Here is a 27,552-nt window from a genome sequence, read left to right as displayed (position 1 = left end):
AGGAAAACGTTTTTCTTCACCAGATACCCTCCTACATGTGATTTCCTACCAGTTGGCCTCCCTTGAATCCGCTCCTGCTCAACAAGCCCTCGGTTGATTCCTACTGATCATTTTTCCGTGAGCCAACCTGGGTCAGAAATAACAGGAGGAAAACCAGCTTTGGGACCAGCTACAGGTTACTACAGGACTTGATTGCCGGACATGAATTCTCCCTACAAGACCGAGTAGGGCAAAGGTGGTGCCGTGTTGTAGCAGTCGCCCAGGGGTCTCCGGTGGAAGGCGTCACGGCCATCTGCCCTGCACCAGACGCTGGAGACCGAGCACACAGGTCCTCCCCGGAGGAACCTGGCCCGGAGCGGGGCGAAAGGGAAGCCGCCGGCTTAACGCATCTTGACTGACTGCCAGGGAGCAGGCGCGACAGTTCACAGTCGTATCTCCTCGCGAGGAGGCGTCTTTACTGCAAACTGCAGTTCCGCATGGAACCTGACCCTTAGTCACCTCGTCTCTAGCGTCTGGAGTTTTCTGCTCAGCCACGCCACCCCAAGGGCCTCCGTGGAGGCGGAACTACTGTGTCAGGGGTCGTGGTTTTCAGGGAAGTGTCGCGGTCGGATTGACAAGAGGGCGGGCAGTAGGCGGGACTTCCGGCCCGCTGTTCCGTCAGCTGCCTTTCCCGGGCGTCTCCCCGCAACCTCCTCAACTTCCCTTGTCCGTGACGCGGCGCCTGGGAGAAATCCGACGGGACGGGGGCCGGGGGGAGCGTGACCTCACCACTGCAGGTGAGGACCCGGTGTGTGCAGATCCTTGCGGCTGTCTTTAAGAGAACAGACTGTGCGGCTAGGACCGCGAGGAGACTGACTGAAAGAGGAGTGGGTCAGTGACAGCGAAGGGAGTGTAAGGAGGGGCTGTGGAGGCTACTGTGACCCAGAGGGGCAGTGACAGCGAGGGGACTGTGACCGAGATGTAGCTGCTTGCGAGGAGCGTGCGACCCAGAGGCAGTGAATGCGAAGGGACTCTGACCTCGGAGAGCGCGAGGCAGAGGCTGCGAAGGGACTACGATTGAGAAAGTATGAGGCAATGACTTGGAGGAGACTCTGGTCGATGGATAGTGACTGTGAGGGGACTCTGATCTAAGGGAACTGAAGGCACGGCCGCAGGGGGATCGACCAGCAGTAACTTTGAGGGGCTGGCTTGGACAGCAGTGTGGGCTCAGTGACTGGACATGGTACTGTAGGGTTATGTCTGGGCACTGGGTGTGGTTGGGTGGTCATGACTGGGCAGAGAAGGTGTTTAGTGTAAAGAGCACTGGTCTGGGACTTATCAGGCCCGAGTTTAATTTTATGGACAAACATCTTGTGGCTGGGAAACGTAACCTCAGGACTGAGCTACAGTTTCTTCATCAGTGAATGGGAAGTTTGGACTAGATTAATATTTCCCGGACTGTGGATTCCATCCTATTATTGGGTTGTGAAGTCCATTTAGTGGATAGCACCTGAATTAAAAAAAAAAATGGAATACAATAGAAATTTTCAGTGTGTTCACATAGTGAGGGTAAGTATTGTTTCATGAAACTTGTTTCAGTTATCCGTGTATGAGATTATGATGTCAAATGGATTTCCTATATCTGAAAATGTATGAAATGTAGTAAAAATGTTTTAAAAATGTTGGACCAGATTATTTCTGACTTTTCTTTCAGGCCTAAAATGCCATGATTCTATGTCTAGGAGACTGTTTGGATGTGCAAAGACTGGCTCTGGCGGGGGCATAGGCTCCATCAGATTGACTTAACGGGCAAAGGCTTCCCAAATATAAGTGAGATGACCGGTTATGATGGAGGACTGAAACTCACAGTCTCAGTTGGGAGAACTAGAACTCACATTTTGCAATAGAGACAGTGGTATTTTTTTTTTAATTTTTTTTTCAACGTTTATTTATTTTTGGGACAGAGAGAGACAGAGCATGAACGGGGGAGGGGCAGAGAGAGAGGGAGACACAGAATCAGAAACAGGCTCCAGGCTCTGAGCCATCAGCCCAGAGCCCGACGCGGGGCTCGAACTCACAGACCGCGAGATCGTGACCTGGCTGAAGTCGGACGCTTAACCGACTGCGCCACCCAGGCGCCCCTGAGACAGTGGTATTTACAGAGGCAGTGAGGATACAGAGGTTTGTGATAGGAAAAACTGCTAGAAATAGACATTGAGAAAGAGGAAGCTTTGAGGAGGGTAGGAACAAGGCTTAGGAAGGGAATTGAAGACAGAGACAGAAAGCATTCTGCCAAGAATAAAATGGGAGTAGGGAGATATGGCCTTCAGGGCCCTTTTCAATCTTGACATTTAGTGATTCTGTAAGTACCGAGAATTGCTGGTAAAAAGATATTAGTTGAGAATGGTATTGATCCAATAATCAATGGTAAACAGATGGTGACCATGATGGGGAAGAAAGGATGATGCTTAGAAAGTCAACACTGGTGACTGGAATACCATACCAGAGAGGCTTTGATATATTTAGCTGTCCAGCTCAGTGATTTGTGCACTGGAGGCCAAGACTGGCGTACTGGAAATGATACCATGCTGTGGGTAACGTTTTAGCTGCTGTTTTTATTCCTGCTGATCCCATTTGTGAGGGTGGCTGGTGATGCAGATGAAATGAACTAAAGTGAATTTCACTACCCCCTCTCTACAAACCTTTGTAGAAGGTGCTACTGATTGTACCACCCGGTGGTTTTTTTTTTAAAAATCTAATAGAAGAAACTTGAGGTAATTTTACTTTATCTGACACTGCATTTATCTGATAACCTAATAGTCACCCCCACTTCCTATACATGTACACTTTGTGATACAGGAAGGGAGTTCAGAAAGATTCTTGAGTGGTAGTGAGTTGTGAATAATGCCTTTGTTTAGCTAAAAAATGGCTAGTTACACCTTTTTCTAAAACATTAGATGTTTACTTGGCTTACATTCTACATAACTAAAAGGAACTACTCAAGAATTTCTTTCTGTAACCAAATATGGTTGGCTGAGCAACACAGGTTTGAGCTGCGTGGGTCCACGTACACGTGGATATTTTTTCGATTAATGCAATGCTGTCAATGTATTTTTTCTTCCTTATGATTTTCTTTTTTTTTTTAATTTTTTTTTCAACGTTTATTTATTTTTGGGACAGAGAGAGACAGAGCAAGAACGGGGGAGGGGCAGAGAGAGAGGGAGACACAGAATCGGAAACAGGCTCCAGGCTCTGAGCCATCAGCCCAGAGCCTGACGCGGGGCTCGAACTCACGGACTGCGAGATCGTGACCTGGCTGAAGTCGGACGCTTAACCGACTGCGCCACCCAGGCGCCCCCCCTTATGATTTTCTTAATAAAATTTTGTTTTCTCTAGCTTTATTGTAAGAAGACAGTATATAATACATGTAACATACAAAACGTGTTAATCAACTGTTTATGTTATTGGTAAGGCTTCCAGTCAACAGTAGGCTATTAGTAGTCAAGTTTTGGAGAAGTCAGAAGTTATATATAGATTCTCAACATGTGTGTGTTGGGGGGCGGTGCCCCTCATCTCTGTGTTGTTCAAGGGTCAGTTTTATATGCTTCAAGGTAACTGACTTAGAAGAGAAGACATTTAGGCCTGGGGACTGCACTACTGCCTCTGGGGTCCTTTGTATTTGTTGAATGAAAGGATTCTTTTTGACCAGGCTGTTTTGCAAATTCCCTTCAAAAACCAGTATTATGTCCTGATTGATAAGGAATGAACTTTATTCTTTTCTCAGCCTATGGTTTCTCTTCCAATAAACAGTTGATGTTTTATTTTTCTTGGGGACCTTCTCGTTGGATATGTGATCCCTTAGGGAAAATAATCTAGTCAGAGCCTTGGATTCAGAAATCCCAGGTTACTTTATCTGATGTTAACACTGACTCACTCTGTGAGTATGGGAAGAATTGTTTGCTTTTTCTTGTTTCAGCTTTTCTAACTATGGCAGAGGTTGCTATTCGTCTACTTAAACAATCCTTTAATAATCTGAAACATACGCACACTTACAAATCTTGTATACAATCTCATGGCATTTGTAAACCACCTGACCCCATTCATGATTCCCCTATAGAACTGTCTAATCTCTAGGTTAGACATCATTGCCCTAGGGAGCTGAATAATTTTTCTGTGTTATAAATGCTGATAAGAATTAATTTATAAAATATTTATAGAGAAAGCAAGAATAATAATTTGCTATTGTTAATGACGAGTAATGACAAAAATATCTAGTAATAATTGTAATTTTATGCTTCTCACGTATTTGCATAACTCTGATCTGAAGTCAGATCTTTTGGCGCTTCTACTAATAGAGAACTCCCTCTTCTACAATTGAGTCAGTAAATTCAGGGACTATACATTTTTACAACTCTATTTTGCAGTATGTGCCAAAGCTCCACTCCAGAAGGGGGAAAAAAAAAAGAACTGTGAGTCTCTAACAAATATTTGGCATTGGGTTATGTTTGTTTACATGCATTATCTCATTAACATAAATAATTGCATTGCTTGTATTTTACTATTTGCAAACAAGATTAGTAGATAGCTATATAGCTGGCTTTTTTTGGTTTTTGTTTTGTCTTTTTATCCCTTTTTTGGATAACTCTCTTGTTAAAAGTTAGATTGGTTTGAAGCTTTCTATATTTGTACTAGAGTGATTGCCAATGAGCTAAGGGAACCCCTGGCTGTTAGATCACATTCACAACTATTTGCAAACCAGCTGTGAAGTGAAGGCTGGTAAAAAAAAAAAAAAAATAGTGACATATGGTCTTTGCTGTATACTAGAGAACAAATGGTATGTGTAGCACTTAACAGAAAGCAGGTAGTTTTTGGTTTTTTTTTTAGGTGGTTTTTCTTATCTAAAGGGAATTACCTTAGATGTGATTATCCTTGTTTATTTTCTGGCCCTAAAGTAGAAGTCTTTTTTTTTTTTTTAGAGTAGAAATCTTAAATCATTTTGTGCCATGGACGCCTTTGGCAGTATGGTGAAGCCTTGTGTATTCCCTTTTGGAATAATATTTTTATGTGCAAAAAATAAAATATAATTATAAAGGAAACTATGTTGAAATATAGTTATCAAAATGCTTTTAATATGTGTGATACAATGCTATATATGCTTTTTATTAACACAGTAAATGTTTACTATCAATGGATCTTATAACCATGATAACTTTATTTTTTTTAAGTTTATATATTTTGAGAGAGAGAAAACATGAGTGGGGGAAGGGCAGAGAGAAGGAGAGACAGAGAATCTCAAGTAGACTCTGCGTGGTCAGCATGGAGCCAGATGCGGGACTCAAACTCACAAACCCATAAGATCATGACCTGAGCCTAAGACGCTTAACGAATTGAACCACCCAGGTGGCCCTAACCGTAATTACTTTAAAATGATCATATGTTTAAACAATATTTGAAGATATTTGTAATAAGTATAATGTCTAAATATACCTAAGATTTCAATTGGTAACAAAGTCTACTGTTACTGTTGTGGCTTATGTTCATAACTGAAGGAAGTGGTAAATTTGCCAGAGGTTAGTAAAAATGAAGATATGATTTTTTTTTTTTTTTGGTCCAACCCAGACTCCCTGAATCTATTGTAGACCCTGCCTTAGAGATATACATTCTGTAACTCACTCTAGGAAGAGCAGAATCTAAATGCAGTGTTTACTTACTGAATCTTGTAGTGGAAAAGTGGTGGAGCAAAATCGTTCAACCGTAAGAATTATTACAAGCGTTCCCTGTGGTTTTTAGGATAATCTCTTTCCAAAAAAGTTCTATTATATGGCCATGTCCAAATATAAGCTTTATTTTGTTCCATGGAGAACCCAGGGTCTGGCACAGAGTAAGTACCCACTCAATGTCTGTTGAAAAAAAGGTTTCTCTGAAGAAATTAAAGAGAAGAGATCAAGTTCAAAGATAAGATCTTAGATGTGGCAATTTACAAGCTTCAGATATTGAGGCATAGCATTGAGCTCTGGTTTAAAACTAATCTGTCAGTGTAGGTTATGTTGTGACATTTACTTTTTCATTTGGCATTTCCTACATCAGGCATACTTAAGACTTATTCTATATAGTGTAGTAGTACATACAGGTCAGTGATATAAACTGCAGTAATCCTGCATCAGAAAGTTATAGTACAATTTCTTGAAATAATCATATTCCTAGCACTAACTTCTACTTTACAGCTGTTTGCATAATCTAGGTAGGATTTTCTTCCAAATTACTGATAAAACTGGCTCCATCTTCATTTAGGATAAGAGTTGGATTTTTTTTTTTTTTTTTTGGTAAAGGGCCAGATAGTAAATATTAGGCTTTATAGGTCATACAGTGTCTGTTGCAACTACTCATCTCTGCAGTTGTAGCACAAAAGCAGCATAGACAGTACATCAGTGAATGGGCGTGGTTGTGTTCCGATAAAACTTTAGTTACAAAAGCAGGCAGTGGGCCATTTCTGGCCTGTGGGCTGTTTTTTGTTAATTCCTGATCTAGGAGGTCTGCTGGTTCTTGAATCCAATTCCTCCTCCCCACTATGGGTTAGACATACCCTCTCTCTAACTTCAAAGGCCTTTATATAAGGGATGACATGACTGCATTCTTCGGAAAGGCCTGAATGTACAGCAGATGAAGTGATTAATGCCAAGAGTATTAGATGCACTTTGACCTAGGAGTTCAGAGTTTGCCTCTTAAGAGCACCACTTTATCAGGGCTCCTTGGTGGCTCAGTCGGTTAAGCGTCCAACTTCAGCTCAGGTCATGATCTCATGGTTCATGGGTTTGAGCCCCATGTTGGGCTCTGTGCTAATAGCTCAGAGCCTGGAGCCGGGTTCGGTTTCTGTGTCTCCCTCTCTCTCTGCCCCTCCCCCGCTCGTGCTCTGTCTCTCTCTCTCAAAAATAAATAAACATTAAAAAAAATAAAAGAGCACCACTTTATTAAGCTCCACAATGGTAGAAGCAGGTAAAGATCGCAAATATAAAGTATGCTTGCTTACTCAGCTTTGTAACTGAACATAATGTAAAAAGTAAACCATTACTGGGCATATGGTTTTACTGAGGAAGATAATGTTGTCCCAGAGATGGGAGTAGCAGGAATAGAATACAAAGGGAAAATTCATGTTTCCTCTTTTTGCAGATAGTTCTCTGTAGTACTCTGGCCAATTTGAATTCAGTTTTTGAAACTTGAAGAATGTATGTGATCGCAACTTGCTATTACTTAGGTTGTTGCATAGGTTAGGAAACAGAATCTACCTCCTCTTTCACGTTGGAGTGCTTACTAGATCTGTTAACAATAAGGAAGTAGAATAGAAGGGATTGAGTGGGAGTCCTTAAAGCTGCACTTGTAGGAGCCTTTCATCTTTAAAACACAAGCATATGCATGCCAGTACCCAGATTTTGTCTGCCTTAGGGTACATACTGGAAAAAATGCTTTACTAGAGTTATCTTCAGAATCTTCTCCTTGCTACCCTTCCCACCTCACACACATTTCCACTTCTCTGTACTTTCTTAGTAGCAAATTTGATGCATCCAAGCAGGCATTTATTGGAACATTGAAGAACAAGACAAGCAGTGTGTACTGGGAGGTGAGTCAGCAGAAATGGAGCCAGATTTTGTGAATGTGAGTAAAAATTACAGGCAAAATACTACGTTCTGTATCTTGAAAGCAATTTGAGACACTAATTCATTTAATAGGCTTGGTGGTGGTCTGGTGGTGGTGGCAGTTGTCTATATTTAGAATTTGTGCATGAATGGAGAATTTGACTAAGATAAGGTGACTAATCTAGGGACTGAAAAGGTGGCAATATTGGAAAAATGAGGCCTTACAAATGCTGCACTCTCGCTGTCAGCTTCCTTTGACAAAGAAATTTTTTGTAGGATAAACCGCTAAAGAAACAGGAAGTGTTGGCACACACCAATGAATTCGTAAGGGAGGCTATGTATTCTATCTTCAGCTACTTTCATTCTCACTCATCCCAGCTTAATGTGGATGCTATGGTTGGAAGCCAGAATCCACCTGCAAAATATTAGGTAATTTCCCACTCCCCATCCCCATTTTGATCTTATACCATATTGGTTCTTTTCCCTGCCTTATTGCCTTCTGGACAACCTGTTATGTTAAGGCAGCCTGTGTATGTATTTTTTTCTCCTTCTGGAATGTAGATGTTTTAAAGCCACCTTTTCCAGAAAGAATGTGCACCTTTACTTAATGGTGTTGTTTGATTACAGAGGTGCAGTTATCATAAATGAAGAGTTTGGGAAGTATTGTTCCTCACTGTTGTAGGTATTCAATTACTGGGTGACTGTGAATGTGGTATAGGTGATGTGGCTTTAGATGCAGCAAAGTTTCAGTTTAATAACTAAAAGCCAACATGTATTTACTATCCTCAGTATGTCCTCATCCTCCCACATGCCTTTTCTCAATAGCAAACTTGATGTGTCCTGGCAGGCATCTGTTGTAACTTTTGGGGAACTGGTAATTTTTTCCAGTAAGGCATTGATAACTAAAAGAACTCTTTTTTTTTTTCCTAATAAGGCACTAATTATAAAATTATTCTATATGCTTCTGTGGTGTATAGGTTAGTGGATGTGGGGGAGGATGGGGATGGTCTGACAGAGCCAGTGAAAAATGGTTTCTTCAGAAATCTATAAAGTCAGAATTTAAAAAGTAGTAGTAGTTCTAGAGGACAAGCATGAGGGTTAATCTCTATGATTTCTAAATTCGTTTAGAGTTATTGTTATGGAATGTCTGTGACCTTCGTGTTCTCCATCTTCTAAGGAGATAAGATACAGAAGTGTTTTATGTGAAACACCAAAAGTATTAGGTGTGCTTGTTCCAAATCCATAGGATCTTAAGACCTGAGTTTAAGTCTAATGCGTAATGTTCAGTTTAAAGTATAATGTAAAATACAATGTAAGACACAAAAATCATCTTTAGAAAACAGAAGAACTGTATGCAAAAAGGAATAATGTGGGCAGGTAAGGAAAAAATATTTTTAACAGGATGGGACTTGCGTTGTGTCATCTTTTTTTTTTTATTTAAAAAAAAATTTTTTTTAACGTTTATTTATTTTTGAGACAGAGAGAGGCAAAGCACGAACAGGGGAGGATCAGAGAGAGAGGGAGACACAGAATCTGAAACAGGCTCCAGGCTCTGAGCTGTCAGCACAGAGCCCGACGCGGGGCCTGAACTCACAGACTGTGAGATCATGACCTGAGCCGAAGTCGGACGCTTAACTGACTGAGCCACCCAGGCGCCCCGCGTTGTGTCATCTTTGATACACTTATAAACTGACACGAACTTGACCCCTTTCCATCAAAACAGAACAGTAATGTATAAAGAAAGTGCTTTTCAAAATTTCAGAGTGGTTTTCTATACTTAGTATATTTATTTAAATAGTTATTGAGCGCCTACTCTGTGCCAGAGCTCATTGATAGGTATTGGATGCATCAATTGATTTTTGTAGTTTCAAGTGATAAGAAACCCAGTTTAACTAACTTAGGCAAAAAGGGGAGTGTATTGGTTGGCACAATTAGACAGTTGAGGATCTGAATTCTCTCCATCACTACCTTGCTTTCTCTGTGTCTGTATTGACAATTTCAAAAGAGGCTCTCCTCTTGGTGATAGGATGGGGCACTGGATTGTCACAGGATGGTTCCCAAAGCCATGTCTCTAGGTTCACATCCACAGAGAAAGAAGTGATCATCTTTGTCCAAGCATTCCCATCTGGTGAGTTCTAAATTTACTCTGATTGGACTGGCTTAGGTCACCTATTACTGCCTATCCCTTCTCCCTTCCTCCCCCAATCTCTGGCCAGGGGAGAGTGATGTGCTGATTGGTTTAGGGCACATGTTATCTGATGCTAGGGTTTGAGATTGAAGCTTACACAGACCAAATGAAAGCGAGTTTCCAAATGAAAATGGGCTCTTTTTGGAGCAGGAGGGTTGAACAGTGGGAAGACAAACAACAGATCTCTACTACATCAGGGAGTTTATAGTCTAATTTCTCATTTAACCTTTAGCATGACTTAGAAATTAAGTATATTTTAATAGAGCCTTCCTTAATCACATGAAGAAACTCTTAGAATCAAGGGACTTACCTTAACCTCGAGTTAAGGTACTAGAAGGAGCTAGAATTAAATCCCAGTTTATATGATATGGTTCCTAGTCTAGCGCCCTCACTACTCTTCTGTTTTGGCCCAAACCAAAACAAGTCCCTAGAGTTCTTGAGTAGTCTGCCATCAATATGCCCAGTGAGAAGGGAGCCCACTGTTTATGAAAGATGAAAGTAAATTCCTGTCTGACAGAATATAATAAGTGGTTTTGATTAAATCCATATATGACCATTTTATATACTAAGTAGCATAGTGTTGTTAAGTGCACAGACCCTAGAGCCAGAATGCTTAGGTTCAAATCCTGTTTTTGCCCTGTCCTAGGTATGTGATGTCTGTCATTTAACGTAGCTGTGCCTTAATTTCCTCATCTGCAAAATAGAGTTAATAGTATTACCTACCTTACAGGATTGTTGTGAGGGTTAAATTACTTAATATATGCAGAAGTTGAAAGTTCTTGGCCATAGAAAGTATTCTATAAGTGTTAGCTATAATTATTATCATCACTATTATCATCATAATCTTTGGTATTATGATAGAGAAATATGGATTGTGTGATAATGCAGTGAAACAGATTTACATCTGATTGAATACCCTAATCATTAAGAATTTTAAATATATTCTATATTCTGTTTTCTAAAGATAAACTCTGCCATGTTTTATATTGTATTAACCTAGAGTATTAAGAGTGGATCTTATTTTGGCTCAGGTCATGATCTCGCAGTTCATGGAATTAGGTCTCACATTGGGCTGTGCGTCAGGCTCTGTGCTACTGGCTGGGAGCTGCTTGGGATTCTCTCCCCACCTCTGTCTCTCTGCCCCTCCCCTCTTTGCACATTTGTGTTCCCTCTCAAAATAAATAAGTAAACATTAAAAAAGAGTGGGTCATAACAAGGGGGAAAGGATCTAGTGGTATGTCACGTTGGCATATGATGACATATATCAATCCTGATCAATATTTTCATCAGTGACTTGGATGGAGACATAAAAACATTTTCAAGTTTACAGACTACATAAAATTATGATAAATAGCTAATATTATAGATGGCAGTCAAAATTTGAAATTATTTTAACAGACTGGAATAAGCAAAAAGATCAACCAAAATGGACTTTAACAGGATAATGACCAACAAAAGGAATAAATGTGTTTCTACACAACCTCAGCTCGAATGCCCTGGTGTGCCAAAAGGAAATGCCTCCTGAGGTAACCCAGTCCCATTTCAGATAACTCTTTTGTTCCTAAAAAGGTTATTATTATGTTTAGTTAAAATTTATAACTCTGCATCTTCCAACCAATGATCCATTTTTTGGTCGACTCTCACGGAACAACTGTTTGCTCTATCCAACATGACAAGCATTCAGATATTTAGAGATAGTTATCAGGTACCTTCTTATATAGTATAGTATTGTATCATATTGTATACTATAGTAGGGGTGTGTAGTCTGCAGCCAGGCTGACTGAATCTGATTCCTAGCTTCTCAGCTTACTAGCTATGTGACCTTAACTGTGCCTCAGTTTTCTCATCTGTAAAAATAGTGTTAAAAAACAATATAACTATGTCGAAGGATTGTGAAATTAAGGGAGTTTTAAATATTTTTAAGTATTTAGGTATACAGGTGTTATATAAGTGCTCACTGTTAGTAGTAGTGGTGGTAATATTTCTTTCTTCATCACAGCTTAAGATCAGACTCTAGAAGGAGCGCCTGGGTGGCTTAGTCAGTTAAATGTCTGACTCTTGTTTGTGGCTCAGGTCATGATCTCGCAGTTTGTGGGATAGAGCCCCAAGTTGGGCTCTGTGCTGGCAGCACGGAGCCTGCTTGGGAGTCTCTCTGTCCCCCTCTCTCTCTGCCCCTTGCTCACATGCACACACACACTCTCTCTCTCTCTCAAATAAATAACCTTAGAGAAAAAAAAAGATCAGACTCTGGAAGAGTTCTTGCTACAACAGTAGTTCTTAAATGGGGTAGGAGTGGGAGATATATAGCAGGAGATATAGCATATTTAATATTTTACCATATTTTTACATTAAAATGTAAAATATGTGCAAGCACTACTGTGTGCCAAGCACCGATTAAGGCTTTACATGGATTACTCCATTTGAACCTCGTTTGTTAGGTGATGCAACTCGGACGATTAAGGAATTTGTTCCAAGTTCTCATGGCTAATAAGTGGTAGAGATAGGATTCATATTTAGGTAATCTGACTTTAGGGCCTGAACTCTTTTAATCACTACACTATGCTGACGAAGCGAGGTTAAGATTTCTGTATTTCTTAAAATGGAGCATGGATAAATAATATTGAGAAACACTGCCTTACACATTTGATTAAAGGTGTTTATATAAGGCAGATGGAGAGATTTTGTTGTATGTATTCAAATGAAATACAGGTAAAATATATTAGTATTACTATTATTTACCAAAGGGTTTTGTAACATATTAATAACAATGGTTGCCTTGATTCTTTTTATGTTTGTGAAGTTTACTTTGGCTTTTTAATTAGCTAACCATACAAATCCTTTCTCTTGCCTTGAGTCCTCATTATGATACTTTATATTTTTTGTATGATTTTTTAAAATTTATTTATTTATTTTGAGAGAGAGAGAGAGGAGAGGAGGGACAGAGAGAGAGAGAGAGAGAGAGAGAGAGAGAGAGTCCCAAGCAGGCTCCATGCTGTCAGTGCAGAGCCCCATATGGGGCTTGAATCCACGAACCATGAGATTATAACCTGAGCCAAAATCAAGAGTCAATGCTTAACTGACTGAGCCACCTAGGCACCCCTGTGGTTTTTTAATCTAGTGAAATATATCCAGTGTCACAAGGTCCAACCACCCCAGATACTAATTTGGCTTTAGAATGTCTTTAAAACCACACTGACAATATTTTAACTCTTGGAAGGAGAGCCTTTGCTTCTTTTTAGTATAATAATATCCACCATGATTTGTCTAGTTAAGTTGAATCATATGACAAGATGATTCAGTATTTTAAGAAGTAAGCAGTTCAAAAGCAAAGCAAATTTTATGTTATGTGTATTTTGCCACAATGTAAAACAAACAAAAAAGCAAAGCAAAGTTGAAGTCGGGGAGGGAGGGATAGATTATAAAGTGAGTGGCATGAAGAAACCTGGGAGTGATAGTTATGTTGCTTATCTTAATTTTGATGATTCACAGATGTATAGATATGTTAAAACTCATTAAATTATATACTTTAAATACAGTTGTGTGTCAATTATACTTCAATAAAGCTATAAAAATATTGTAGCACACATTACCCCCCCTTCCTCTCACCCCCCACCCCACCCCCACACACAGAGCAGACTTCTGAGAAATTCCTATAAACATGTTTTTGGACCTGTTAAGTATTTTTCTGTTAAACAGTAAAGAATTTAGAATTTTAACTGTAAGTTATGGAAAATAATTGTTGAAAATATGACATGACATTTATTCCCTTGATTTATTATGGCACCCTTAAAATTCTTTTATATCATGAATGGAAAGTGCCACCTATTTGTAATGTCAGAAGAGGGAAGAACAGAGATTAAAGAATTTTTTTTTTTTTATTTTTGAGAGACTGAACTCAAGTGAGTGTGGGGGAGAGAGAGAGAGGGAATGAGAATCTTAAGCAGGCTCTATGCTCAGCTTGGTGTTGGATGGGGAGCTCGATCTCATGACTCTGGAACATTGACCCCAGCCGAAATCAAAAGTGGGGAGGGAGCTCAATCAACTGAGCCACCCAGGTGCCCCAAGAATTCTTTATTGCTTAAGTTGAAAGCTTAGAAAAATCATAGCAAAACTATCTAATAGGGAAGATCTACATATCTGTATAGCTGACAAATTGGACTGCCTCTGAATCAGGCCAATAGCCATGTCAGTTCTGTTTGATTGGTCCTGGGGCCTTTACCTTTTAAGTAACTGTGACCTTTTATTCCGTGCAGTTAAGACTGATTTACATCAGTAAGAACTTAAGGGACCCATGCCTTAAGGAGAATGTTCTTGATAGAAGGAAGCAACAGTATTGATGATGAGACAGCTTCTTTTTAAAAGTCTTGGATTTCTGGGGCACCTGGGTGGCTCAGTTGGTTAAGCATTGGACTTCAGCTCAGATCATGATCTGACATGAGTTTGGGTCAGGCATCTGGTGTCTGCTCTCAGTGCGGAGCCTGCTTTGGATTCTCTGTCTTCCTCTCTCTCTGCCCCTCCCCTTCTCACTCTCTCTCTCCCAAAAACAAACATAATAAATAAATGAGTAAGTAAGTAAGTAAGTAAGTAAAAACCTTGGATTCTGGGAGACAGCCCAATATAGTGGTGAAGACTTGGGAATTAGGCAAGCCTGGATTTAAATTCTGGCTCTCGCATTGGCCAGCTGTGTGATCTGTTGGTTATGTTGCTTAACTTCCCTGATCCTTAGTTTTCTCATTTGTAAGTTGGGGCTAATAATACCTGTATCTCAGGTTGTATGGGTTAAATGAGAATAATGTGTATTAAGTGCCTAGCACAGTGCTTGGCACATAGTAAATATTCAAAAAAAGATAGTCATTATTATGATTGTTGCTGTTATGATCTTACTTCCTTGCAAGATGTTTAGATTACGAGAACATATACTTCTTGGAATATTTGTATCATGTATACTAAATCAAAGAATTAGGAAGTAGAAGGAATATGTTTCTAGAGAATCTGAAAGAATCTTATATGAGAGCCTATCTATGTGGAAAATTGCCACAGAACATTTTAAAAATTAAACTTTTTATTTGAAAAGTGTAAAGCCTATAGAAAAGTTGCAAGAATGTTAAAATTAACTCCTTTATACCCCATCTAGTTGCATACATTGATAACATTTTGCCATATTTGCTTTACCTTTTTTTATATATAACATAGTGTACACAATTTTCTTCTTTCTCCTCCCCAACTCCTTCCCTTTCTTCTCCTCCATCCTCTTCCTTTGTTCCCTCCTCCCTCCCTCCCTTCTTTCACCTCCTTTCTATGCCGCTATTGCTGCTGCTGAGGGTAAGTTGCAGAGATCATTTTACCCCAAGGTACTTCAGCATTTATCTCCTTAAAACAAGGATAGTCTTTTACATAACATAGTGTAGTTATCAGGAAGTTTATTTTTTTCAATGTTTATTTATTTTTGAGACAGAGAGAGAGAGTGTGTGAGCCGGAGAGGGAGAGAGAGAGACAGGAGCTGAAGTGAGTTCTATGCTGACAGCAGAGAGCCCAATGTGGGGCCTAAACTCACAAACTCTGAGATTGTGACCTGAGCTGAAGTTGGACACTTAGCCGACTGAGCTACCCAGGAGCCCCAGGAAGTTTATTTTAACGTTGATGTGTATTATGATTTGGTACACAGTCCATATTCAGATTTTACTGATTGTCCTAATGACTATCCTTTATAACAATTTCTCCTGCAGTCTAGAAATGAAATTTCGTTGTCATTTCTTTGGAACAATCCCTCAGCCTTTCAGTGTGTGTGTGTGTGTGTGTGTGTGTGTGTGAATTTATTATTTATTTTGAAAGAGAGAGAGCGTGCTTGAACTGAGGAGGGGCAGAGAGAGAAAGAATCACAAGCAGGCTCCACATCATCAGTGTGGACCAACGTAGCACTTGAAGTCATGAACCATGAGATCATGACCTGAGCGAAAATCAAGAGTTGTATGTATGCTTAACCGACTGAGCCACCCAAGCGCCCTTCATTGTTTTTGATGGTTTACATTTTTTGAAGAGTAACAGGCTTTCTTTCTTTCTTTCTTTCTCTCTTTCTTTCTTTCTTTCTTTCTTTCTTTCTTTCTTTCTTTCTTTCTTTCTTTCTTTCTCTCTTTCTTTCTCTCTCTTTCTTTCTTTCTTTCTTCCTTCCTTTCTTTCTTTCTTTCTTTCTTTCTCTCTCTCTCTCTCTCTCTTTCTTTCTCTCTCTCTTTCTTTCTTTCTTTCTTTCTTTCTTTCTTTCTTTCTTTCTTTCTTTCTTTCTTTTTTCTTTCTTTCTTTCTTTCTTTCTTTCTTTCTTTCTTTCTTTCTTTCTTTCTTTCTTTCCTTCCTTCCTTCCTTCCTTCCTTCCTTCCTTCCTTCCTTCCTTCCTTCTTTCCTATCCATGCTCAGCATGGAGCCCAATGTGGGGCTCATGGCCTAAGCCAAAATCAAGAGGCTATGTTCAACCAACTAAGCCACCCAGGCACCCTGTAGAATCTTGTTTTTTTTTTTTTTTTTTTTTTGAGAGAGAGAGAATGTGTGCGAAAGCACGTGCTGGGGAGGGGCAGAGAGAAAGGGGACAGAGGATCTGAAGCAGGCTGTGTGCTGACTGCAGGGAGCCGGATGCAGGCTCAAACTGTGAGATCTGGTCTGAGCCAAAGTCTGGCACTTAACCCAATTGAGCCACCCAGGCACCCCTACAATGTCTTTTAATTGAGGTTTGTTTGCTCGTTCCTTATAAATCCATACAGGCTATGCATTTGGGGCAGGTGATGGAGGCATTATTGGCGATGTTAGTTAACTTGGATCACTTGGCTAAGAAATTTTTTCGTTATAAAGTTAACTCTTTTCCCTTTGTAATTAATAAGTAATTTTTGAGAATTGCTTCAAAATACTTGGAGATACTTTGAAACTGTCTAAATATCCTGTTCTTTAGCAAATTTCCCCCAGTGGTTTTAGAATCCTAAAGAGCACTTTTATATCATGAACATGTGGTTTCTTCAGCTGAATTAAAGTCTTCTTGAGAAAATAGTTTACTTCAAAAAGTATGTATCTTGTACACAGTAAGTTCCCACTATTAGTGACTGCCTGACCTTCAGCTGCCTGACACCAGATTGCTCATTACATTTTTCATGATGGATTTTGTCTACTTACCCTGAGAAGAAGTTAACAGATACTTAAGCAAAAGTCCTGTTGTGTGTAAATTAGAAATGGTCACTAATTGCACTGATTAGGTGTTTTTTTAGTAGGCCTCAGACCAGTGAGATAGGAGTAGTAATACAATCTCTGGATAGTTTCAAACATATGATAACAATAATGAAGAAAAGCTCTGATCATCACCGGAAAACTTGTTAAATGTATAGCACCTTTATTCCATTTTAATTTGCATTTGCGATGAAAGGAAGTTTCTGGGTGGTGTTCATCTTTCACTTTGGACTCTGACATTTTTCATGTCAGCCTAATACTTAGCCATGACTCATGGGTGTCACCTTCACTCTTTAAGAATTAGGTCAGATTTCTCTTAGATCTTGTCATATTGCCACTTGGAATTTAGCTGGAGGAAAGAAAATAAGGCTCAACTGCAGTTGTTTAGATGAACATCTTATTCAGGAGGGCTAATTAGAGACAGAAAGGTGGAGTAGAATGTCCTCATTCTGTCTGGCATTTTTTTAAAATAGTATGTTATTTGGGGGAGAGTGAAAGTGGGAGAGGGGTAGAGAGAGGAGGACAGAGGATCCAAAGCGGGCTCTGCACTGACAGGCTGACAGCAGCGAGCCTAATACAGGGCTCGAACTCATGAACTGCGAGATCATGACCTGAGCCCAAGTTGGATGCTCAACTAACTGAGCCACCCAGTGCCCCTGGCATTTTTTTTTTTTTTTTATCTCTGCTCTGAGGATATTTTTTCCACCTTTCACTGTACATATCTTGGGCAGAAATGACAGTTGACCACTAAAGTTCCTCTATCCCCAATTTCTGGCTGATGCCTAAAATTGCATCATTATCAATTAATTTGTGCAAATTATGTTACCCAAGAAAAATGCAGATATCCTTGCAGGGTGTTGGAGAGGTAGCACAAGCCAACATCTAAACATAAACATCAAATATTCAGAGCTGTTCTGTGGTAGCTAGTTGCTAGAAGCTCTCTGCTAAGTGAGAGAGTAATTTATAAGTCTTCACTGGGGGAGGGAGAAGCCAGGGTGAGGTTTTAATAGTTGGGGCTTTGAATAGCTTAAGGTGCTAACTCTGAAAGAGGAAGGGGAAATGGGTATTAGACCAGGAAAAGGAAGGACATTTAAAAGATACAATATACTTACTTTACAATTTTCATAGATAACCCTGATGGAGTGGTCTCTGAAATCTACAGAGCATTAAGAGTTAAGAAATACATGTTTTGTTAAACCAGGAATTGGTGATGGCTGTCTCTTTTAAAAAAAAAGGCTCTTTTTTTTTCCATCTGCACCGAAGACATACCTTTCATTTTTCCTTGTGTCTGTCATATCTCCAGGTGTACCAGGGATGTTATTAGGGGAGGGTGGTAAATTCTATGTAACTGACTTTCTCAACAAAGTTATTCCAATCTTCTACATTTAGACAGGATATGCAATTAGCAGTTGGTATACAGGCTGCATTGGTCAGGGTAATAATTTCCAAGGTCAGGTGATTAATTGTGGCCATTGTTCCACAGAGAGGCATTTCAGTGTTTCTACTAGAGCATGTGTTTTGTGAAGCTTTGTTGTTTTTTGCCAGATGCAATTGGCTCATCTTGTGAGATCTGTGCTATGGAATTGATCTTTTGCTCAGTGTATCTGTGTTAACATCTCTGAAATACTTGTGACAGACTTTTTCTCCACTTCAATGAGAAAAAAATTCTTTTTTACTTTCTATGACCAGTTAAAAGAAGATGGATGCTCAGAGTTCAGCCAAAGTCAACACAAGAAAGAGGAGGAAAGAGGTACCTGGACCCAATGGGGCAACAGAAGAAGATGGAATTTCTTCAAAAATGCCACGCTGTGCAATTGTAAGGAAGAGATATCTTTTTTGAACACTTAACCTGGCAGGGGGATGGTAAACACTGATATAAAATTAATGATATCAGTATGACAAATCTTAAATAATGGAAAGAATGAATAGTAAGTGTGAATAGTATTTTCACAGTTGTTGGAAATGTTCTACTTTCTTATCAAATTGAAGTTCACAGCTAACTTGCAAAAGCTTTACATTGGAACTGGAAAAAGAATGTTAGGAAAATTTGGAAGTTGTTAAGTTAGTTTATTAAGCTAAAGATTAAATTAAAGTGAATGAAATAGAGAAATTTGAGCTCTAGGCAGTCATCTGATCTTAGTATCATCTCTTAGTGTTTAGTTTTCTGTGTCTTACTTTTTTTCTGCTGTATCATGCCTTCACTCTATTACTGGTTATATCTTAGATGAGAGCCTTTTTCTGTTACTGCCTACCTTATATTCCTTTATCCCTGGGACATTATCTTGTATTTCCTAACCACTGCCAAGCTGTCACTGAAACACCCCATTCCAAACTGCTCATCCTGTCTCAGTTTGGTACCCTTCTTAAAGCTTCCCCTAAAAAACATGTCAATGAACACATGTACAATTGAAGTTATTATTGGTATGTAATATTATTATGAAATCCATGTTTTAAAATTCCAGTGAAAGGATTATATATTTCTGTGTTTTCTTTACCTATATTGACTGTTAGCCATTGATCAAACTGCAATTTCCACTGGTTAGTTCTGGAACTTCATGTAGTGCAAAGGGAAAAGCATTTTTCCCTGTTATTCTGACACAAATAACATTTGTTCTAAACCAGCACTCTATCTTGATCAATAAAACCAGCTGGACTCCACCAATAGGAGGCTTATGCTTTAGGCCTGATATTGATGATATTGGTAGGGGCAAGTGTATTCCTTTCCTATTGCTGCTTAACGAATTGCCACATATTTAGCGGCCTAAAACAATACAGATATATTGTCTTACAGTTCCGGAGGTTAGAAGTCTTAAATGGATTTTGGAGGACTAATATCAAAGTGTTGATAGGGCTGGAGGTGGTAGGGGAGAATCTGTTTTCTTGTCTTTTCCAGCTTTGAGGGGCTGCCCCCGTTGCTTTGCTCATGGTGCCAGCCAGCAGTCACATCACTCTGCTGCTTCTGTCATCACATTTCTTCTTCTTCTTTTTTTTTTTTAAGTTTTATTTATTTATTTTGAGAGAGAGAGAGAGACCGAGCAAGCCCGAGCACAAGCCAGGGAGGGGCAGAGAGAGAGAGGGAAAAAGAGAATGCCAAACAGGCTCTGTGCTATCAGTGCTGAGCCCAACGAGGCCTTGATGGGGCTTGATCTCACGAACCATGAGATCATGACCTGATCTGAAATCAAGAGTCAGACACTTAACTGAGCCAACCGGTGCCCCTCATCACATGTCTTTTGATTCTGACTCTCCTACCTGCTTTTTCACTTATAAAGACACTTATGATAGGGTACCTGGGTGGCTCAGTCAGTTGAGTGTCTGACTGTGGCTCAGGTCATGATCTTGTCGTTTGTGAGTTTGAGCCCCACATTGGGCTCTTGTCTGTCAGTGTAGAGAATGTCTCAGATTTTCTGTTTTTCTCTCTCTTTGCCCCTCCTTCTGTCTCTCTCTCCAAATTAAATAAACATCAAAAAAATTTTTTTAAAGGCCCTTGTAATTACATTGAACATATTTGGATAATCCAGGATAATCACCCTTTCTCAAAATCCTTTAATTTAATTATATCTGCAAAGCCCTTTTTGCCATGTAAGGTAACATAGTCACAGGTTCCAGAGAATAACCTGTAGACATGGCTTTAGGAAGCCATTATTCTGTACACCATACCAGGTATACTCAGAAAATGACTCAGCAGTCAACAAAACAGGAGGACATTGTTAATTTCTGAATGTTTCTTAGAGAATTCAGGTTAAGAGGATGATGGTAAGCACCAATTCAGCAATCAGTCTTGGAGGAGGGACAAGGTATAACCATGTAGTTGATACTCTTCGCCAGTCACAAGAGCTAAGAATAGAGCAAAGAAGGCAAGTGGACTGGTGGAATGGGCTCTGAGAAGACTTAAATTTCTCGGTCCTTAGAATTGAGGAATTTCAGTGCTTTAAATTGCTTTGCTTCGTATATTCATGTCACAGATCAATTGAGTGACTTGCTACTTACTCCACATTCCTCTCTAGTACACACTGGCTCTTTAGCATGGGCTAATGGTCAAAGATTCATTCACTCAACAGGCTGTACCAGCCCTAGTGAGGAGTGTCCGCTAAATAAACTTGTCTGTCATTGTACACTTGTACTTTCTATCTCTGATCCCTTTTCAACTTTGTAGTGAAAGCAAACAATATTTTTTTCCTGTTTTTATAACAGGAATCTCTATTGAGATCATATAACCCACCCGTTTAAACTGCACAATTCAATGATTTTGGGTATATTTAGAATTGTGCAACCATCACCACAACTAATTTTAGAATATTTTATGTATCTAAAATGTGGATACCACATTTTATGTGTCCACACATTAGTTGACATTTGGGTTGAGCAAACAATATTTTATCACACACAATGTCCAGCATAGCCACTAGGTGCTAAGACTATAAAAGTAAATAGGACCTTCCCTTTGAGAGATGTGAGCCTAATGGGGAACTCTATAGCTCAGAGCTCAGAAGAATTTTTTTCCTTGCAAGGGTGGAGAGAAATTGGAAGGACCATTTAGTGTTAGGTAGCTACATTGGTGGGTCAGGATGAATTAGAAAGAAGAGAGAAAAGAATTGGGGAAAAATGAAGCGATAACTTTATGGCTAGTTTGTTTTTAAGTATAAAGAATGTACTGACTCTTAAATACAGAGAACAAACTGAGGGTTGCTGGGAGGGAGGTGGGTTGGGGGGGCAGTTAAATGAGTGATGGGCATTAAGGAGGGCACTTGTTAGGATGCGCACTGGATGTTATATGTAAGTGATGAATCACTGGGTTCTACTCCTGATACCAATACTACACTGTATGTTAACTAACTTGAATTTAAATAAAAAAAAAAAGAATTTACTGATACAGATGTTTCTAAAGATACAATCAAAAAGAATCACAAAAATATTTATGAAGAATAAGACATTTAGCCTATATCTGTATTTATCACATGTATGGTTAAGTCACAAATTGGCAACAGTTCTGCTAATGGAGATAGATATCACAACCTCATATATTGAGAACACCTGTGTGCCAGTTACTATACACTGGAGATGCAAAAATGAAAAGATGACCTTGCTCTTAAGACGCTCACAGACAAATAGGGGAAATAGATAAGTTATTAAGATATAGAATGAAAAGGGCCAAATAGAAGGAAGTTAGAAATACAGTGGCTGCCTAGATGAGCAACAGATTAACTTTGACCTAGAGGTGGGGACAGTGGTTTTGGAAAAGCTTCACTGAGGAGATTATTTCTGAGCTGAACTTTGAAGAATAAGTAGGAATTCAAGAAATGGACAAGAGATAGAATACAAGTTCAAGTGTGATATAATAGTATGTTTAGGAAACCATGAGTAATATTAGAGTTTAAAGTTCAGAAAATAATCTGCAATAGATAAGGCAAGCGACAACCTGATTATGAAGGATCTTGTGTGCTGTGCTAAAGAGTTTGAACGTTACCCTGTGCGCAATGTGATCAGATTTGTAATTTAGATCATCCTGGTTGCTTTGGAAAAGATGAGCTGAAACAGTGATAGAAACCAGAGAACTAGTTGCAAGATTGTTGTAATGATCCAGGTTGAAGATAATGAGGACTTAAACTAAAATTTTAAGTTTTTAAGAGGTAAAATAGATAATTCTTGGAAATCAGGATGTAAAGGATGAGAGGTGTTAAAGATGACTTCTAGATTTGAGTCTTAGGTAGATTGTGTATATGGGATGCTTCTTAAATAAGAAATACAGAAAGAAGATCTGGTTTAGCAGAAAGATGATAAGTTTAATTTAATACAAGTTCAATTTAAAAGGTCTAGGAAACATCCAAATAGTAGTTAGATGAGCTCATTGTTTCCATTCACTGAAATGGCAATAAGAGTCTGAGAAAATTGTTACTTTTCTTTTTCACTTCCTCCTTTCCTTCCTCTCTCCCTCCCTCTCTCCCTCTCCCTCTCCCCTTATCTCCTTCTCCCTTCCTTTCTTTTCTTCCTTTTCCTTTCCTTCCTTCCTTCCTTCCTTCCTTCCTTCCTTCCTTCCTTCCATCCTTCCTTCCTTCCTTCCTTCCTTCCTTCCTTCCTTCCTTCCTTCCTTCCTTCCTTCCTTCCCTATCCCCAGGGAGTGGAATCTCTCAGCTCTGTTCTTTATCCCTTCTTTATCACACCATATGGTATTCCTCTTGACTCCATAGCCTTTCGTCTAGTATTATGGAAATAATTTGGATCTCAGGAACACTTGTTATCATTTGTGCCACATGTTTGAGTAAAAGGGAAATGTTTCTCTGTGTCATTCTGAAAGCTTTTGCTGAAAAATATTTAAGAGTCCTTAGTAGTAGAATCCTGGGAAGCCAGTATCAAATTCTGGTCTTAATCTGAGTTATCTCCATTTCCCTATTTTTTTTTTTAATTTTTAAGTTTATTTGTTTGTTTTGAGAGAGAGAGAAAGAGAGAGAGGGCAAGCATGAGTGTGGGAGGGACAGAGAGAGGGAGAGAGAGAATCCCAAGCAGGCTCCACATTGTCAGTGCAGAGACCGATGCAGGGCTCGAACCCACGAATTGTGAGATCGTGACCTGAGCCAAAATCAGGAGTTGGACGCCCAACCAGCAGAGCCACCCAGGCTCCCCTCCATTTCCCTATTTTAAGGACACCAGAATGTCATCTCTTTGACTGGAATTTTGAGGAATAGTGCGTTAATATATGTGAACATAATCAGGAAAAGTTTTTATGAAAGCAATATTGCATTTAGAAGACCATTCATAATTTGGGAGATGATCATTAATAGTCAGAATTTTTAGTTATAATAGTATTAGTTATAATTTGTATAGAATTAGAAACTTCATATAGCATCTAGAAGCTAACCTCTTAGATTAATACAATTTAGTTAATTTTGTTGATGTAATGAAATCCTGTGTTCCATAAAATAGAATTGAAAATGAACTCATGGGGGCTCCTGGGTGGCTCAGTCGATTAAGCGGCCGACTTCGGCTCAGGTCATGATCTCGTGGTCCGTGAGTTCGAGCCCCGCATCGGGCTCTGTGCCGACAGCTCAGAGCCTGGAGCCTGTTTCAGATTCTGTGTCTCCCTCTCTCTGACCCTCCCCCGTTCATGCTCTGTCTCTCTCTGTCTCAAAAATAAATAAACGTTAAAAAAAAAAAAGAAAAAAAAAAAAATAGAAAATGAACTCATGTTGTTGATGATGACCTAATTTGTTGAGTGCCACTATGTAAAAAGTTGTGCTGGTGACTTTGCGTATGCTATTTTATTTAACTCTCAAGTAACCTTGTGGGGCCAGTATTATCTTCTATTTTATGGAAGATGAAAGCTGTGATATCACAGCTATTAAGTGATAGAGCTGGGATTTAGATCTAAGTTTTTTTAAGTTCTAAATCTATGCTTTTTCATTTATGCTTCACAACCAGATAGTCAAACGACTTGAAAATAATACTATTCTGTAGCATTCCCTTGAGGTTAAAATGAAGGAGGTATGTTTTAGGAGAATATAGGTAGAAATACTTAGTCCTACTTTTATAAAGCATCTTCTAGATGCTTTTTTAGAAAGATGTTTTTAAAAATACTATTCATTCTAGCTGGAGACATCTAAAGAGATAAAGATTTTGCTGATCTCTTGTAGTCAAAGAACCTTTGGTTTCACTTTCTATACTTAGGAGGAATTGAAACCCTAGCCAGGAGGGATAGCTGTATTTGCCTTTTGCCTTGGAATGTACACAGTAATCAGAAAAGATTGAAGAAACAGTTGTAAAAGATAGGATACTTTAATGTATCTTTTTAAATTAAGATAAAATTCATATAACATAAAATTTACCATTTAAAGCATTTAAATTTTTTTTTAATGTTTATTTATTTTTGGGACAGAGAGAGAGCATGAGCAGGGTAGGGACAGAGAGAGAGAGGGAGACACAGAATCCGGGCTCCAGGCTCTGAGCTGTCAGCACAGGGCCCGACGCGGGGCTCAAACTCATGAACCGCGAGATCATGACCTGAGCCAAAGTTGGATGCTTAACCAACTGAACCACCCAGGCACCCCAGCATTTAAACCATTTTAAAGTGTACGATTCGGGGGTTTTTAGTATATTCACAGTGTTATGCAACCATCACCGCTATCTAATTCCAGAACGTTTTCATCACCACAAAAAGAAACCCCGTATCTATTACAATCACTCCCCATCCCCCCAACCTACCCCTAGCAACCCTACTTTCTAACTCCAGGTGTTTGTATATTTTGGACGTTTCATATAAATGGAATCCTCCCAATAGCCTTTTGTAGCTGGCTTCTTATATTTAACATACTATTTTCAAGGTCCAGCCAGGTGGTAACATGTATTAATACTGCATTCCTTTTTATAGGTGAATAATATTGCATGTGTACATACTGTTTTGTTTATCCATTCATGAATTGATGGACATTCGGATTGTTTACACTTTTTGGCTATTGTGAATAATGCTGTTATTAATATTATTTGTGTACAGGTTTAAAAAAAAAATGTGTCTCCAGGGGCACCTGGCTGGCTTAGTCAGTAGCACATGAGATGCTCGATCTTGAGGTTGTGAGTTCAAGTCCCACGTTGGGTGTAAAGCCTACTTAAAAAATAATAATAAATTTTAAAAATCTGTGTTTTCATTCTCTTGGTTACATACCCATGGGTATAATTTCTGGATCATATGGTATTATATGTTTAACATTTTAAAGAACGGTTTTCCAAAGTTGAGCACCAATTTACATTCACAGCAGCAGTGTATGTAGGTTCGTTTCTCCACATTCTTGCCATCACTGTTACCGCCTGTCTTTTTTGCTCATAGCCATCCTGGTGGGTGTGAAGTAGTATCATTGTGGTTTTGATTTGCATTTCCATGATGACTAATGTTGTTGAGCATCTTTCCATGTGGTTTTTTTTCTTGGCAATTACTATACCTTCTTTGGAGAAATGTCTAGATCCCTTTGCCTCCTTAACTCTTCACTGCCCCCTTCTGCCTCCCTTCAATTCATCATGGCCTAACCCTAGATCTTTCAGTTTCTGATAATTCTTTGTTTCTCTTCCTGGACTGTTAAATTGGCCTTCTATAGATTAATGTTGCTAGCTTGATCTGGACTTAATGTAGTGCCCAGTATTTGCTGATGCTGTGGTATATTTCCCACAGCAGCTAGTCCACATATTTTCTGCTTTCCTCAAGCTTTCAGTCTCATTCCAACCTCTCTGTTTTTAATGGTAATTTCATGTCCTTCTTACTATACTGAGAAAATTGAGGGCATCGGTTATAAATTTGTACATCTTTCCTCCTTTACATCTAACATTGGCCTTTTATCACCTTCCCTTTCTTCTGCTTTTAGAAAAGTGTGATCATTCTTATTTCTAGGGCTAATACCTTCCCCCATCCTGTCCTTTGAAACCATTCCCTGCCATTTCTCTAGACTCTTTCTTCCTATTATCTATTTTATTCCTTCTCCAGTATTTTCCATCTCTTTGAATCCTTTTCCTCTGTCTTGGACATGCCCAGATCTCCTTAACTTAAAAAAAAAACAAATAAAAACAACAACAACCCCCCCCCACCAAACCTGCCACCTATCTTTCTGTCCCCTTTAGATACCTTGCAGTTTTTCTCATTTCCGTTTATGGGTACACATATCTAGTGAGAAATTATTACTAATCTATTTCCTTTTCTTCTAATTTTCTTTTTTTTCATTTTTTAATGTTAATTTTATTAAAAATTTTTAAAATATTTGTTATTTATTTTTGAGAGGGAGAGACAGAGTACGAGCAGGGGAGGGGCAGAGAGAGAGGGAGACACAGAACTTGGAACAGGCTCCAGGCTCTGAGCTGTCAACACAGAGCCCAATGTGGGGCTCCAACTCACAAGCTGTGAGATCATGACCTGAGCGGAACTCTGACAACCAACTGAGCCACCCAGGTGCCCCTTCTTCTAATTTTCTTAAAGGCACTGCTGTCCTCACTTTCATTAATATTCTAAAAGGTCTCTAATGATCATTTGAATCACCATGCTCAAAGACTTCTCTCACTTCTCATTTTCTTTGATCTCAACTCCTTTTTTAAAAACTTCTCCATTCCTGCCACTAGTAGTACAATCTAATTTTCTTCAGTTCTAAAACTCTAAAATGCCTCTTTTTCTCAAGTGACAGTATTTTTTCTTTTTACCATGTCCTACCTATTCTTCCTTCACAAAATCTGCCACCCTTTCTACTCCCACTGCAACATTTATGGGAAAATCTGTAAGTCCATTTTCTTCTCCCTGTAATAACCTCAGAACTGATCTCTTTCTAAGTATGCAAATAACCAGTGGTGTTCTAGTAAACTGGCTTACTGGGGGAAAAACCCTCTGATATGTAGCACTTGGCTGATTTCTGTGGCTACTAAGTTCAGACTACCAATGATTTAATAAATGGCCCACATAATTCCTGAATTTTTAACAACCAGCTTCTGTACACCATTGATAATAACTTTCAGAGACACAATAAAGCTCATCTTTTATCTACATGTACTATTGTTAATAAATATAATTTTTTCTATTTGTTTGATGTA

At 39.1% G+C, this 27,552-nt stretch overlaps 1 protein-coding gene across 3 annotated transcripts in view; it reads left to right on the top strand.

Annotated features, from left to right (window-relative positions):
- Positions 1-27,552, top strand: part of PCYT1A (phosphate cytidylyltransferase 1A, choline) — a 51,336-nt gene that overhangs the window by 3,307 nt on the left and 20,477 nt on the right. Inside the window, exons 1-3 of one of the 3 annotated variants that reach the window (XM_045502456.1) lie at positions 631-776; positions 11,197-11,324; positions 18,691-18,817. In XM_045502456.1, the coding sequence (XP_045358412.1) occupies positions 18,701-18,817 (117 nt within the window). In that variant the 5' untranslated portion in view covers positions 631-776; positions 11,197-11,324; positions 18,691-18,700. Of the gene's footprint in view, positions 1-630; positions 777-11,196; positions 11,325-18,690; positions 18,818-27,552 lie in introns of those variants that run through there. The other 2 variants (XM_045502457.1, XM_045502458.1) reach the window with 2 other exon arrangements.

This window comes from Leopardus geoffroyi, chromosome C2 (assembly GCF_018350155.1).
Source record: "Leopardus geoffroyi isolate Oge1 chromosome C2, O.geoffroyi_Oge1_pat1.0, whole genome shotgun sequence".
Taxonomy (NCBI): domain Eukaryota; kingdom Metazoa; phylum Chordata; class Mammalia; order Carnivora; family Felidae; genus Leopardus; species Leopardus geoffroyi.
The sequence above is the reverse complement of the archived record's forward strand: the minus strand, read 5'-3'. Positions and strand labels throughout refer to the sequence as shown.